At 41.1% G+C, this 14,543-nt stretch overlaps 1 protein-coding gene across 14 annotated transcripts in view; it reads left to right on the plus strand.

Annotated features, from left to right (window-relative positions):
- Positions 1-14,543, plus strand: part of LOC134336752 (elastin-like) — a 243,913-nt gene that overhangs the window by 166,424 nt on the left and 62,946 nt on the right. For all 14 annotated transcript variants that reach the window (XM_063031179.1, XM_063031178.1, XM_063031187.1 and 11 more), the window contains 3 exons: positions 1,334-1,393; positions 2,796-2,831; positions 5,804-5,863. In XM_063031179.1, coding sequence (XP_062887249.1) covers positions 1,334-1,393; positions 2,796-2,831; positions 5,804-5,863 — 156 coding nt within the window. The remainder of the gene's footprint in view (positions 1-1,333; positions 1,394-2,795; positions 2,832-5,803; positions 5,864-14,543) is intronic.

A 14,543-nucleotide genomic window follows, 5' to 3' on the forward strand; every position in this document is an offset into this window, starting at 1 on the left:
TTAGTGTTCCGATAGAAAACAAAAGCTGCTTCTCAAGCCTGGTGATAGCTGCCGTTATAATATCTAAGTAAGTTTCATATCAATAGTCTGATCCTTTACAATAATTTAATACAGAGTTTCTCAACCAGGATTATGCGAGAGGTCGCTAGGGGTTCTGCTAGTGATTTTTTAAAAAATCATTTTTTTGAACTTCATACAATGCTAGCGCTCGCAGTGGTGGACAGTGACCAAGCAGTCCCCTTAGCAATCTCGTTAAAAGTCTCTCAGGCAGTGTGGCAGTAGGACAGTGTTTATTTGCTTGTGTCCATTCTCAGTTTTTGACGCAAGATACGGGACACCATTGATATTTGGTGAGTACTGTATTCCACAGAGTGAGGGACGGTAGGCTGATGAGGAGTGTGAAGTGCTTTTTACAAGCTTTGAATGGACTCGCCCAACTCAGGCTGTGATGTCAGTCTCTCCCTCCTGGACTACTTCCCCTTACGTGCCATTGACTGACTTATGGGAGTGAACAAGCTCTACTGGCGTAGTGGAAAATTGGAGGGAATTGCCATTCATAGGAAAGCCATGAGCATTCTGCTGCAGTTTTCAACTTCTTACATGTGTGAGCAAGCTTTTTCTTGTTTAACAAGCATTAAGACCAGGGATAGAAATTGTCTACTTTCAGTTGAAGGTGAAATCCATGTGTGCTTATCTCAAGTTCAACCCAGAATTGAGTATTTGAACAGCAAAAAAGAAGTACAGGTTTCACATGCTAGGCCTATATGTAAAACGTATCATGTCACTTAGTAAGAAAATGCTTTTTCAAAGTCTTGAATTAAAATTATGTCTTGGGCTATATTTTTATTCACATTATGGTTTTTTGTCAATTAATTTTCATGTTGTAAATAGCATTAATTAAAATCAATTTGCAAACTTTATTTAAATTAAATCCACCAAGCCTACCTTTAGAAAAAGTAACTCCCATTTTGGCTTAAGCCAGTAACTTAACAGAAATTTACTGTATTTGCCTATGAGTTTTTTTTTAAATTTACAAAAGGGAAAGAAAGAGATTAATTCAAGAAAGGTAAGCTAAGCTTAACTACTTGTCTTTTTCAAGAAAGGTTGGCTAAAAAAAAATCATTCTCTACTCAAAAGAGCATTGACAATTATTTTTGGATTATTATATCTACAAGTTACTGATCATGTTAACATGCCGTGAGCTCTAGATATAATAATTTTTATGCAGGGGTTCCTTGAGATTGAAAATTTTTTTTCAAGGGTTCCTCCAGGGCAAAAAGTTGAGAAAGGCTGATTTAATATATAGATGATTGTAACTCTGTTTTGCTGTTAGGAGGATTTCGTGGAGGCATTCCAGGAGGTGTACCTGGAGGTTTTCTTGGGGGCCTAGCAGGTGATTTACTCTTTTTACAAAACCTTTATTTTTAAATTGTTAGTTTTACCATTCACATTTTCATATCAATGCAACAGTTCTTTAAAATGAAACCCTGAATCCAGTGATCAGTGCTCCTGGAGATATTTGATCTCTTATTTTTCTGGATTTACAAACTTAAAATGAATTTATCTATTCCTGTTTCTGCACAGTCTGCAGACTCCTCTCTCCAGAATGGCAAACAGGAAACATATGCAGTTTTTTAGCTGCAATTATTTCACTTGTGACTCTACATTGGCATAATTCCTCATTGTCAAAGCTATTTAAGTAAATAAATAAGTAGTTTTCTTTAGGTTCCTGCAGTCCTTGCAAAAAAACATGCTATCATAGTACTCCTTAGCATGGATCACCACTTGGGACATGTAAAAAACTTATTTAAAAATCAGGGATACTATGAAATACAAATAGAAAATACTTATTGGCCTCCAGTGCTGGAGTGAACTGATGGATTCAGTTTCAGACCTCAGGTACATCCATCAGGATGAATGCTGGCAGCTCTAATTGGAACCACTGACAAAATTCAACAACTTATGGCCATTATTTCAGGTCAGAACTTGCGTCAGGATTATTGTTGACCATGAATGTTGATCTAGTTTCTCCTGGGAAATGCTGTCACTTCTGTTTCAAATGGTCTGCATTACTCAGAGTAAGCATAGCTAAGTTTTGGAATTCCCATGCAAACACAGAAGTTCTGAACTTACCAAGCATTGATAGCCATTTCCTGGCTCTGCTGTGCTGCTGAATCCCTGCAGAACGAGATCTTGTCATATAATTATCTCTCAAATAACTTGGTTCATTAGGGTGAGTTCTTCCTTTGCACAGGTTGTTTTGTTTAAGTGTTTGTATTTTTATGTTTTAGTTAAATAGATATTTATGTGTTTTAGTTACTTTTGTTTATGACATTGATGGAGCCAATTCTGTTAAAACAACATATGGTGTTGCAGATCATCATTTTGGGCCATTTCCCATTGATAGAATATGAGCAACAGTAATATTTCAAGAAAGAGCAATATATTCCTCATTTAGAACTGTACAATATGTAACACAATAATTATTCCATTTCTTTGGCCACTTGCTTTTGCTACTTCATTCTTTTTGAATGCCACCAGTTGTAATGTTATTTGATATACAAAAGATTATAAATTTTCCACAATAAAGTAAATTTCACATCTGATCTAGTAGCTTTGTATTCTTGTTGTTTTGAGATCTGCATTTGAACAACTTGGGTTAAGAGCAGAAACTTTTGCAGTGGGTTTTACCTACAATGAGGTGGTGCTGTTGGCTGTCATAAAGTTATTTATCATTCTGCTGTAGATGCAACTGATCTGTCCCATTGTAACTCATTGTTCCTTTGATGTTACAGATGCCTACAGGGCAGCCAAGGCTGCTAAATATGGAGGTATGATGTCTACTTTTGTAATTTACAGAAGAATCAAATTATTAGGGTATGGAATAGTAATAAACACTGGGTATGAAGCATGCTGAACCATTAAATTTATCATCTATAGAAGAATGCATTTGAATCTCTGTTACAGCTTCTCACAACAAAAATTTCAAAATATTAGGATCGGTTTACTATATAAATAATAAAAATTGGAATAACTTTAGAAAGAAATACCATTGTGTAATTTGACTGCACTGAATTTGGCTACGAGTAATTGCTGACTGACACTGAAATTACAGTTACATGAACAGAATAATATCTGTTGTCTGAGTACTCAGAACATTGGGAGATCAGGCCAGGCACTCCACGTTACTGTCCTGTTTTAATTACAAAGGCTTTATCTAGAGAGAAGCCACACAAGAAATAAACAGTGAAAATCCAAACCATATGCATACACCATTTATGATCTTGTTCATTCACTGGGAGCAAGGAGGCATCTATATTAAAAAGATAAATCTAATAAATTATGCCAAAGAACAGAAGTTGCAGTTAAACAAAAAGAGTGCAAAAGAATCAATCTCTATATCCTGCCTTGCCTACTATGAATGATTTGATTCATATTTGGTTCATATTTTATGTAAGTTAACCAATTTTAACTACTTCATTTCAATCTGTGGTTTATTTGGCATGAGATGAAATCAATGGGTTACTCTTCGTAGGTTTTAAGATTTTATAATTTTCCAGTTCGGATTTGGGTTTATGGATAACAGGAAGTATTTCTTCTACATGGAACGTAGTGGAAACTTGTTACTCAAAATCGTATGGCCACCCAATGAATTAAACTTCCACAATGAGGTTGGAAGATTTTTATTAGGAAAGATATCAAACAATTCCAATCAAATTTGGTAAATGAAATGAAAGTATGTAAAGCAGTACCAAACTGAATGCTTAGATTAACCTAAGCTGGACTGGCCTTCACTTGTTTCTGTACTTGGACAGATTTGGATTTCAAAGTTCTATTATCAAAGTGTACAACTCTGAAGTTCTTCATATCTCCGGGTAGCCATGAAACCAAGAAAGAAAAGAAAGGCAGCACGATCATCAACCCCCGAATCCCACCTCCCCACACAAAAAAAACAAACAAAAATGGATGAGGCACATTGACCCCAACTCCCTCCTCCCGCACAAAAACCGAACAAAATGGATCAGGCGTATGGACACCCAAAACCCCCTCCCCACACAAAAAAAGAGAAGATCAGGCGATAAACAACAGAATATAAAAAGTGTAAGACTGGGAAAAAAAGAATCTATAGTCCAAATCTGAAATGCAGAGGAAACCTGGACAGCACACTCCGGGTGCAGCGGAAAGCTCTCACATCTTCGGTACGGAGCAACCGATCATAAGGCAAGCAGCTGGCGCTCAGCCTCTGCACTCACATCGATGCTTCGACCTTCAGCACACTTTAATCAGCAAACGATGGAAGCTTTAATCGGCGAAATGGAGCGAGGTGTCAGCTTGTGCCCCGTCCTGCAGCCTACCCGCTGAGAGGTTTGCGCATACCGCCTCTGCCTCCCGCAATCTTCTCGGAGACTGCAGAGCGCTGGAATACCCAAAGGATCTCCAAACTCCCGCAATCACCTTGATGTTTCAATCACCCTTTGTCAATTTAATCGGCAAAATGGGGTCAAACATTGGCTCGCGCACCATCTTGCAGCCTTCTCGCCATGAGGTTCACTCACACCGCCTCTGCCTCCCGGAATCCCCTCAGAGATTTTGGAACGCTGAAGCACGCAAGCAATCTCCAACCAGTAAAACACGGGCTCCAACAGTTCCAGTATTCCATTCAAGACAAGAAACAAATGTAAAAGACATAAAAGAAGTGATAAAAATGGTTTAATGATCTATCCAGAAGATGTCAACCAAAGGAGCATTGTACACAGGTGCCATCTTGACTGGAACTTATTGAGTAATGAGAATTTATTATTTGTTGGTGACTTTTGTGATGGTAGAGTTGTTATGGTCATGTACTGGACATTCACAGAGCATATATAAGCTGGAGAAATATTTACGATAATACAAATTTTGAATGCATTTTTTGCCATCACACTTTACCTAGTGAGGTCAGAATTTATTGCCCATCCCTAATTACACTTGAAAGGTTGGTGGTGAGTTACCTTCTTGAACTATTGAAGGTTCTGTACTTCCACAATGCTATTGCGTAGAACTACATCCAGGTTTTAAATACAGCAAAGATGTAGTTAAGATGATGATCTGAAGACATGTGAGCATTTGATCACATTTCGCATGATTTGGCTTTTTGGCAAAAGAAAGCAGCATTCAAGTTTTATTAAAGGGTGTGTTAGTAATACCACACATTGTGAACTATTGTGCAGAAGAACAGTATGACAGTACGGAGGTCACAGTAACTGGAGGAAGAAAAACCTAAAACAAGAAAATATGCAGATGCTGGAAATCAAAGTACTACACACAAAATGCTGGAGGAACTCAGCAGGCCAGGCAGCATCTGTGGAAAAGAGTAAACGGTCTACTGATGCTGCCTGGCCTGCTGAGTTCCAAAGAAGAATCTAAACTGAGTAAAGTTAGACAGGAAGAAGTAGGTACAATAAGTGTAGAAATTTATACGTAGTGAAATCACTGTGTATCCTGCTTTGCAACACAACTATTTCAAGAGGATTAAATCTGAAGAAAATTGAGATAAGGTAAACGCATCAAGTCCCTGGTTAGAGGACGTTGACCAGCTTTAGGTATTATTAAAAAACAGTAAGAAGCTACAAAGAGAGTACTGTACACAAAAATACAGTTTTTTGATGACAACTTGGTAATGAAGGGTGGAAGAAATGGAGGATAAACAATGGCTGGATGGCCTGTTTCTGTGCCTAATGTGTTAATTAACAATAATGTATTCCACGGATAGGTCAGTTTTATACACGTTAATTGTTGTATCTCTTCTCTGCTGACTTTGCAGCTGGTGTGGCAGGAGCTGTGCCCAGAGACTTTCCAGGGGGTGTAGTTGGAGGTTATCCAGGTAACATTTACTTAATCATTGCCATCACTGAATGCAAACTTCAGTATTACTGTTGTCAGTTTTACTATGCACTCCATCAGCATGTTAAGGTGCCATCGTGACTGTCATCCATCTTACATCAGAACTACCAATATGGCCGGAGAGCCTGAATTATCAGTAAATATGCCACACCAGCCTTCCTTTATTCCATTTTGTGTTGTGAAAGATTAATGTACCTGTTTAGTTGAATTTCAACAAATTGCAATTTTTAAAGTATTAGCTGTTCTGAAATGGGGTGTTGCTGTTAATCTTAATATTATTTATAAATGTTCTAATCTGTATGAGCCCCAAATCTGCTCTGTCATAATTTGTCAGTTCCTTGTTATTGAAGGTGCTCTTGCAGCTAGAGGTACTAAATATGCAGGTAAATCATTCTAACTTCATACATTGTATGAAAATATTAAACTATTGCTGTATGAGTAACCAAAAAAATTCAATGCTAAAGTTTTTCATGAGTTTCAAATGTACCAGAACAATTAATTGCATCAAAAATACATTTGAATTCTAGTTACAATTTTGTAAGAGGTAAACCTTTCAAAGTACTGCAATCATACCTTCCCAATTTATCTCTAAAGTGTCATTAAAAACAATATCAACCTGCAATTCGGCAGCATAGAACTTAACACCGAGAAGCTGCTTTCTGATTCAAGATTATGGTTCCATGAACCAACTATATTCATTGCCAGAGTGCACGGGGAATTGCAGTTAAAGCACAATTAGTCTTGTCGTAGTTGCACTGTTCTTTTAAGAGAGAAGCCAAAGGATATCTCACCACATGAAAAGCAAGAAATGAAAGTCAGAATTATGGATATATTCCAAGATGAGATGTTTGAATCTAAATATTTAATGGAATGTCAAAATAAAGAAAGTAATGCACTATCATATTACAGAAGTCTGCAGAACTAGAAGAAGGGTCAGGGGCTGCCCAAAGTCTTTATTTCCACAAATAATAAACAAAGCAATTATCTTATTCATTATTTATTACCTTATTCATTACTTTACAATTGTATTTGAAGCTTGTGTCAATTATTTTGATAATTTCCTTTAAATTATTTCTTCGCCAACATTTTATTTCAGCAGTTTGTCTTCATTTCATTGGCGACCAATATATAATACACAATGCAGTTATTTAGAAGTAACTAGACATAGAAACATAGAAACATAGAAAATAGGTGCAGGAGTAGGCCATTCGGCCCTTCGAGCCTGCACCGCCATTTATTATGATCATGGCTGATCATCCAACTCAGAACCCAGCCTTCCCTCCATACCCCCTGACCCCTGTAGCCACAAGGGCCATATCTAACTTCCTTTTAAACATAGCTAATGAACTGGCCTCAACAGTTTGCTGTGGCAGAGAATTCCACAGATTCACCACTCTCTGTGTGAAGAAGTTTTTCCTAACCTCGGTCCTAAAAGGCTTCCCCTCTATCCTCAAACTGTGACCCCTCGTTCTAGACCTCCCCAACATCGGGAACAATCTTCCCGCATCTAGCCTGTCCAATCCCTTTAGGATCTTATACGTTTCAATCAGATCCCCCCTCAATCTTCTAAATTCCAACGAGTACAAGCCCAGTTCATCCAGTCTTTCTTCATATGAAAGACCTGCCAGTAAGTCTTGTTTATAGCCAGATGCAACTGATTTCTCACAAAGAACTGAAACTGAATGTGGTAAAGTGTAAGAAGTTGATGTTTTGGGCCAAGACCCTTCATCAAGACTGGAGGAAAACGAAGATGAGAAGTCAGTGTAAGAAGGTAGGGGGAGTGGAGGAAGAAACACAAAGTCATACTGGGAGTGGGAGAGGGGTGAAGTAAAGAGCTGGGAGGTCGACTGGTGAAAGAGAGAAAGAGCTGGAGAAGGGGAAATCTGATAGGAGAGGACAGAAGGTCATGGAAGAAAGGGAAGGGAGAAGAGCACCAGAGAGAGGCGATGGGCAGGTAAGGAGATGAGGAGGGAGAGGGAAGTGGGAATGGGGAATAGTGAAGAGGGGCGGTCCATTACCAGAAATTTGAGAAATTGATGTTCATGCCATCAGGTTGGAGGCTACCCAGATGGAATGCAAGGTGCTTCTCCTCCAACCTGAGTGTGGCCTCATTGAGGAGGTAGAGGAGGCCATGGACTGACATGTAATTAAAATGGGTGGCCACAGGGAGATCCCACTTTTTCTGGCAGACTGAGTGTTGGTGCTCAGTGAAGCTGTCTCCCAGTCTACGTCAGGTCTCACTGAGAAATGAGGAGTCCACACTGGGAGCACTAGATACAGTAGATGACCCCAACAGACTCGCAGGTGAATTGTCACCTCACCTGCAAGGAATGTTTGGGGCCCTGAATGTTAGTGAGGGAGGAAGTGTAGGGCCACACTCGGGTTGGACACTGGGTAGCCTCCAACCTGATGGCATCCATATTGATTCTCAGAATTCTGGTAATGCATCCCCCCCCACACACACACACACCTCTCCTTCATCAGTCCCTATTCCCATTTATTCCCAAGTGAATAAACAGTCGGCATTTTGGCCCGAGACCCAAGAAGCCACATGGTCTTCCCCTGGTCCGATGTTTGTATCTTGCTGTTATTTATATATTTTGTGTCATGACAGTCATATTAACACAGGTTTTAAAGGCATGTTGCAATAGGATTTTCTATGCTCAAGAGATTTGATTTTTTCAATTTTATTTATTGATTTATTTACTGATGTCTACTATAAGCCTACGGACTCTCACAGCTACCTGGACTATTCCCCTTCCCACCCTGCCTCTTGCAAAAATGCCATCCCCTTCTCGCAATTCCTCCGTCTCCGCCACATCTGCTCTCAGGATGAGGCTTTTCATTCCAGGACGAAGGAGATGTCTTCCTTTTTTAAAGAAAGGGGCTTCCCCTCCTCCACCATCAACTCTGCTCTCAAATGCATCTCTCCCATTTCACGCACATCTGCTCTCACCCCATCCTCCCGCCACCCCACAAGGGATAGGGTTCCCCTGGTCCTCACCTACCACCCCACCAGCCTCCGGGTCCAACATATAATTCTCCGTAACTTCAGCCACCACCAACGGGATCCCACCACCAAGCACATCTTTCTCTCACCCACCTTTCTGCTTTCCGCAGGGATCGCTCCCTACATGACTCCCTTGTCCATTTGTCCTCCCCATCCCTTCCCACCGATCTCCCTCCTTATACTTATCCTTGTAAGCGGAACAAGTGCTACACATGCCCTTACACTTCCTCCGTCACCACCATTCAGGGCCCCAGACAGTCCTTCCAGGTGAGGCGACACTTCACCTGTGAGTCGGCTGGGGTGATAGACTGCGACCGGTGCTCCTGGTGCGGCCTTCTATATATTGGTGAGACCCGACGCAGACTGGGAGACCGTTTTGCTGAACACATACATTCTATCTGCCAGAGAAAGCAGGATCTCCCAGTGGCCACACATTTTAATTCCATGTCCCATTCCCATTCCAATATGTCAATCCATGGCCTCCTCTACTGTCAAGCTGAGGCAACACTCAGGTTGGAGGAACAACACCTTATATTCCATCTGGGTAGCGTCCAACCTGATGGCATGAACATTGACTTCTCTAACTTCCGTTAATGCCCCTCCTCCCCTTCTTACCCCTTCCCTTATTTATTTATTCCCTTTTTCTCTCTCTGTCCCTCTCACAATAACTCCTTGCCTGCTCTCCATCTTCCTCTGGTGCTCCCTTCCCCCTTTCTTTCTCCCTAGGGCTCCCATTCCATGATCCTCTCCGTTCTCCAGCCTTGTGTCCCTTTTGCCAATCAACTTTCCAGCTCTTAGCTTTATCCCTCCCACTCCTGTCTTCTCCTATCATTTCGGATCTCCTCCTCCCCCTCCCACTTTCAAATCTCTTACTATCTCTTCTTTCAGTTAGTCCTGACGAAGGGTCTCAGCCCGAAACATCAACTGTGCTTCTTCCTATGGATGCTGTCTGGCCTGCTGCGTTCCGCCAGCATTTTGTGCGTGTTGCTTGAATTTCCAGCATCTGCAGATTTCCTCATGTTTGATTTTTTTAAATTGTGCACGCATAGAAAATAAAATGGAAAACTTGGGATTTGAGACAAGGTGTGTTCCCTCGTAGTTAAGTCTATTATATGCACATATAATCTGGACAGGTGCAATGAAAAACTTAACTTGCAGCAGCATCACAGACACATTGCATCATACAGCAGAATTTACAATAAAAATATAGCAAGCATAAATTATGCACAATTTTTACAAAAAAAGGAACACAATTAGAATGAAAAAATCCTGTTAAGTGCAGTGTGATCCAACTGGTGCAAACTGCAGTGATTAAGATTTTGCTAGTTATTTCAAGAACTGAATGGTTGATGGTTTGTAGATGTTCTTGAACCTTCTCTGTAATTTGGCAATGTATTATGTTGTTCAGATTGTACTTGATATAGTGACGATTGTAAATGTCATTCCAGGAAGAATATTAAGTTTTCTATCAGGTTTGAGAGGCGACGATGTTGGTAATTTGTTTTTTTAATAATAACACATGAGAATTGTTTCAATGAGTTGCGTGCAAGTGGAAGTTTTATGATAGTTTGCCTGTTGGTGTTGGTCTTGCTCTTTGTATCCATGATGCAGTGTGCAGAACCCTGTGGAGTTTAGTACAATGAGAGATATTCTTAAAGAAAGATACAGCGATCTTAGGGAAGCATGTGACAGGGTAGATGTTGAAACGTTTCCACCAGAGGGAGAGTCCGGCAGGGACATATTTACCATACAAAATAAGGGCTCAGTCATTTAAATCCAAGGAGTATAAGAATTTCTTTTTGCAGAAATGCTTTGAATTCTCTCTCCAGAAAGATTGTGGGAATTAGATCAGTGGACGTGCTTAAAGGGAGGCAATCAATAAATATTTGGCAGATCGGAGAATTGAGGGTGATGAGGAACTGGCACAACAGAAGCGTTCAGGCCTTGGGTAGATCAGCCAGTTGTCTACTCCTGCTCCTATGTTTGTGGCTTGACCAGGTCTGACACAAAACCAAGGTGATGCACATTTTCTGAGAAGAGACTTGGAATCTATGATCTCTCAATTTTGGAACTAAGAGACTCTAATTTTGGAGGTCTTAGCTTTACTGTTCAGTGGCTGAGAATTTTCTTCGCTCCATACTTGTTTTCTGGACAACCTGCAGCTCTCTGTACTTGTTTTCCAATAACAAGTACACATTGCCATCTGCAAGTCTCTGCTATTGTGATCAATTCTGGGTATGCCGCCCTCCCATTCAGGTTTAAAACAATCCTGGTCAAGTGTTTCAAAGGAATCAAAACAATGTACTATCTGATGAAGCGAAAAGGAATGTTCTTCCTTAGAAACACTGAATAATGAGAATACACTTCTGTTTTTAGCTGTGTCGGACATTAACTGCTTCATGTTTAATTAGGATTTTTGACCTGAAGCATTAACTTCTGCTTCTTATTTGACAGCTGTTGCCTGACCTGCCAATATTTCCAAAGTTTTCTGTTCTGACTTCATGTGCAATCAGTCGCCTCTGGCATGTTTTGGATCATCTGGATAATATGACAGACACACATTGTTTCACTTGGATGGCCTAACATAACAAAACAAAACCTGGTCTTTTAATGAGTTGCCTCGTGGAATTGAGAGGGAAAAAACCCCCGAGTCTAGAAACACACAGAATTCTTTAAGGAGCCAATTGCCCTTGAATACTTGTTGATCTGAATGATTAGTCAACAGACAGTCAAATCTTAAATCTGAGTCTTTGTTAGAGGCTTTTCTGCAATTAAAACTTGTTTCCATTTGGTATTTGTCAAATGACAAATACATTCATTACAAGCAGACCTTTCCATTTAAAAATTTTCCAGATGTTCATCAATGGTCTATTTAAGAATAGAGGCAAGTATACAAATAGATATTTAAAGATCGATATGTATAGAGGTGGTACATTAACATAGCTAGCTGAGCTGCTGTTTCACAGCTCCATCTTGACCTCCAGCGCTGTCTGTGTGGAGTTCGCACGTTCTCCCTAGAACCATAGGACCTTCCTCCAGGCATCCCCCATATCCCAAAGACATGGCTTGGTAGGTTTACTGAGTGATGGAATCTATGGGCAGTTGTTTGGAATGTAGGGAGGGAAGATTAGTCGGGGGATTGGATTGTTCTGTAAGCTGCTATTGATCAGGCAGAAACATACAAAAAACAGCACAGATACACATTTGGTTCCAAAATAAGTGCATTTACTGATCGTAACTGGACGAAAAAGAATAATTGAGCAATAGGTGCAAATGATACTGGTTTCAGTTAAACAAGGGATACACTCAGTAGCATGTAAAGCTGCTGCAACCAGTTTGCAAATCAATCTGTACCTTTACACCGTGGAAAAATTGCACATGCACATTATAGGCACACACACACACAGGTGCTGCTGCTAGAATATGCATTCCGTGAAAGAAAAGACGACACAGTTGCTCTGCATCTAGCAAGGCTAGGCATTTCCTATCACCGAAGCATGATTTGCTTTCAAAGTAATGTGCGTCTCCCTCAGCTCTATGTAAGTTCTGAAGAGAAGCTCTTCATGGATTCCTGGTTGCTTATTGAACCAATCAGACAGACTTGATATTGCGTGATGCATCTGGAGAGCTCATTAATAATCATGTTCAGAAACCTCCCCTATAATGAGGCTTTGTCCCCTATGGGCCAGCACTTCTGATTGCCTCAACCTTTGTCCAGCCAGAGCAGTTGTTCTCCTTTCCTTCAGAGCTGGCTGCAACCCCATTATATTGTGCCAGTATCTGAGGTATGCTTTGCACACACACATTGATATATTGTGCTCATTTTTTTCAGGCTCAGCTTGTGCCCTAAGCTTGTTTGTGCTCCTCAAATGACTCTCGGTGTTGCCTGGTGCCTCAAGGTTGTTTTTCCGGAATAAGCTTTCTCCTTCTATGCCGAAACATTCTATAGAAAAGACGTGCATGCTTGCTGGGCCTACAACAACTTTTAGCTGGCAAATTTCATCTCTTCCCTAATGTACATCACGGAATTTCATCTCTCCATGATATATTTGGGTTTATTTGGTTTTTTGACCCCAGTTAAATTGAATTACCCAGCATGAACTAAATGCTAGCATGAACAATTACCAACTAGGACACTGCACATATTTCTGTCATTAATTAAACCTGGGAAGATATTAAATCCGTTGGTTGCCCATGGTGGATGGGAGAGTTTAGAGTGTAGTTAATGATCTGCAAATGTTGGTGGTATACAGTACTATGGTTTTTAATGAGGCCTGAAAACAGTACAAATTTTCACTATGTGACAAGGGTGTGCACTTATGGCCCAGGTGCTTTGGAGAGACACTGAAGTGATGAACAGTTCACTGAATTTTAGTAAGAGCTGTGCAGAACAAAGGAAAAATAATAAACACTATGCCAACAGGACTGTTAACTCAAACTCTCAAACTGAAAGCTGACGCCAACACCGCAGCTCAGAAACAGAAAATTAACACGCAATAAATTCTGCTCCTTGACGACGTCAATCTAAACGGTAGTCTACCTTCCGGACCGTGGACTACATTGAGCAGGGAGCATTGACGTCGCTGTGCTTTGGTCAAAACTCAACAAGACTGAAATGAGAGGAGAGGAGTTGAATACCACCACAATGAAAAACTAATTGACTGGAACGTGCCAACCCTCTCCTGCAGCCTGCCCAGACTCTGCAGCAGACTCCATGGTTGTGAAAGGGCCCTCCTTCCTAGCCACAGCTCCCAAGAGACCAGAGACCCGTGCCTGATGGAAGTCCTGGATGAGGGACTTAGCAAGGATGCCAAGGCTCAGAACCCAAAATTGTTCCTCAGGGCCTACTCCTCCCAATCCACAAGATGTTGGACTTTGACCCGCACCTAGCGAGATGCCATGAGATACCGCACAGAATAGACCAAGAACCCAGGTAACTGGAGCAAGGGAGGAGGAGGTCTCCGGTTTGAGCTGGGAAACTTGGAACACTGGGTGAATCTTCCTTGATGGTAGTAGACGTAGTCTATAGGAGGCTTATTGAAAGCCTTCTTCACTATGAATGGTCTCGGGTAGTGTGGGGTCAACTTGCTGCTCTCTCTATTTTCAAAGGAAGGTCTCTAGACGCCAGCCAGACTTTTTCCCCTGGCTTGAGAGGCCTCACCTGTCAGTGGAACTGATCAGCCTACCAGGCACATTGTTTCTGAGTGTGCAGCAGAGAAGCCCTGGCCCATCTCTATGTGCACTTGTAGCTTTGCACCAAATGTTCAGCAGTGGGAACCCCCACGGCAAGAAAGAGTGGTGGCTCAAATCTCTTCTGACTTTCAAAGGAGGACATGCCAGTGGAGGACAAATGGATACTCTGTCCAGTGCAGAAAGGGGTGCTCTGCCCCCTCTAGCCAGTGTAACTAAACTTCCAGGGCCTCCTTGACAGCCAACTGCTTTCGGTTCCCAACAGCGTAGTTTCACTCTGCAGGAGTCAAGCTTTGGGAAAGAAAAGCACAAGGGTTCACAGAAGAGTGCTGGGAGAGTACATCTCCAATGGTGACACCTGATGGATCAACCTCAACAGTGAATCGACGGGTTGGGTCTAGATGCTGCAGCACTGGGACGGTACTGAAGCATCGCTTTGGTTCTGATAATGCTTGATCTG

This window comes from Mobula hypostoma, chromosome 23 (assembly GCF_963921235.1).
Source record: "Mobula hypostoma chromosome 23, sMobHyp1.1, whole genome shotgun sequence".
NCBI classification, from domain to species: domain Eukaryota; kingdom Metazoa; phylum Chordata; class Chondrichthyes; order Myliobatiformes; family Myliobatidae; genus Mobula; species Mobula hypostoma.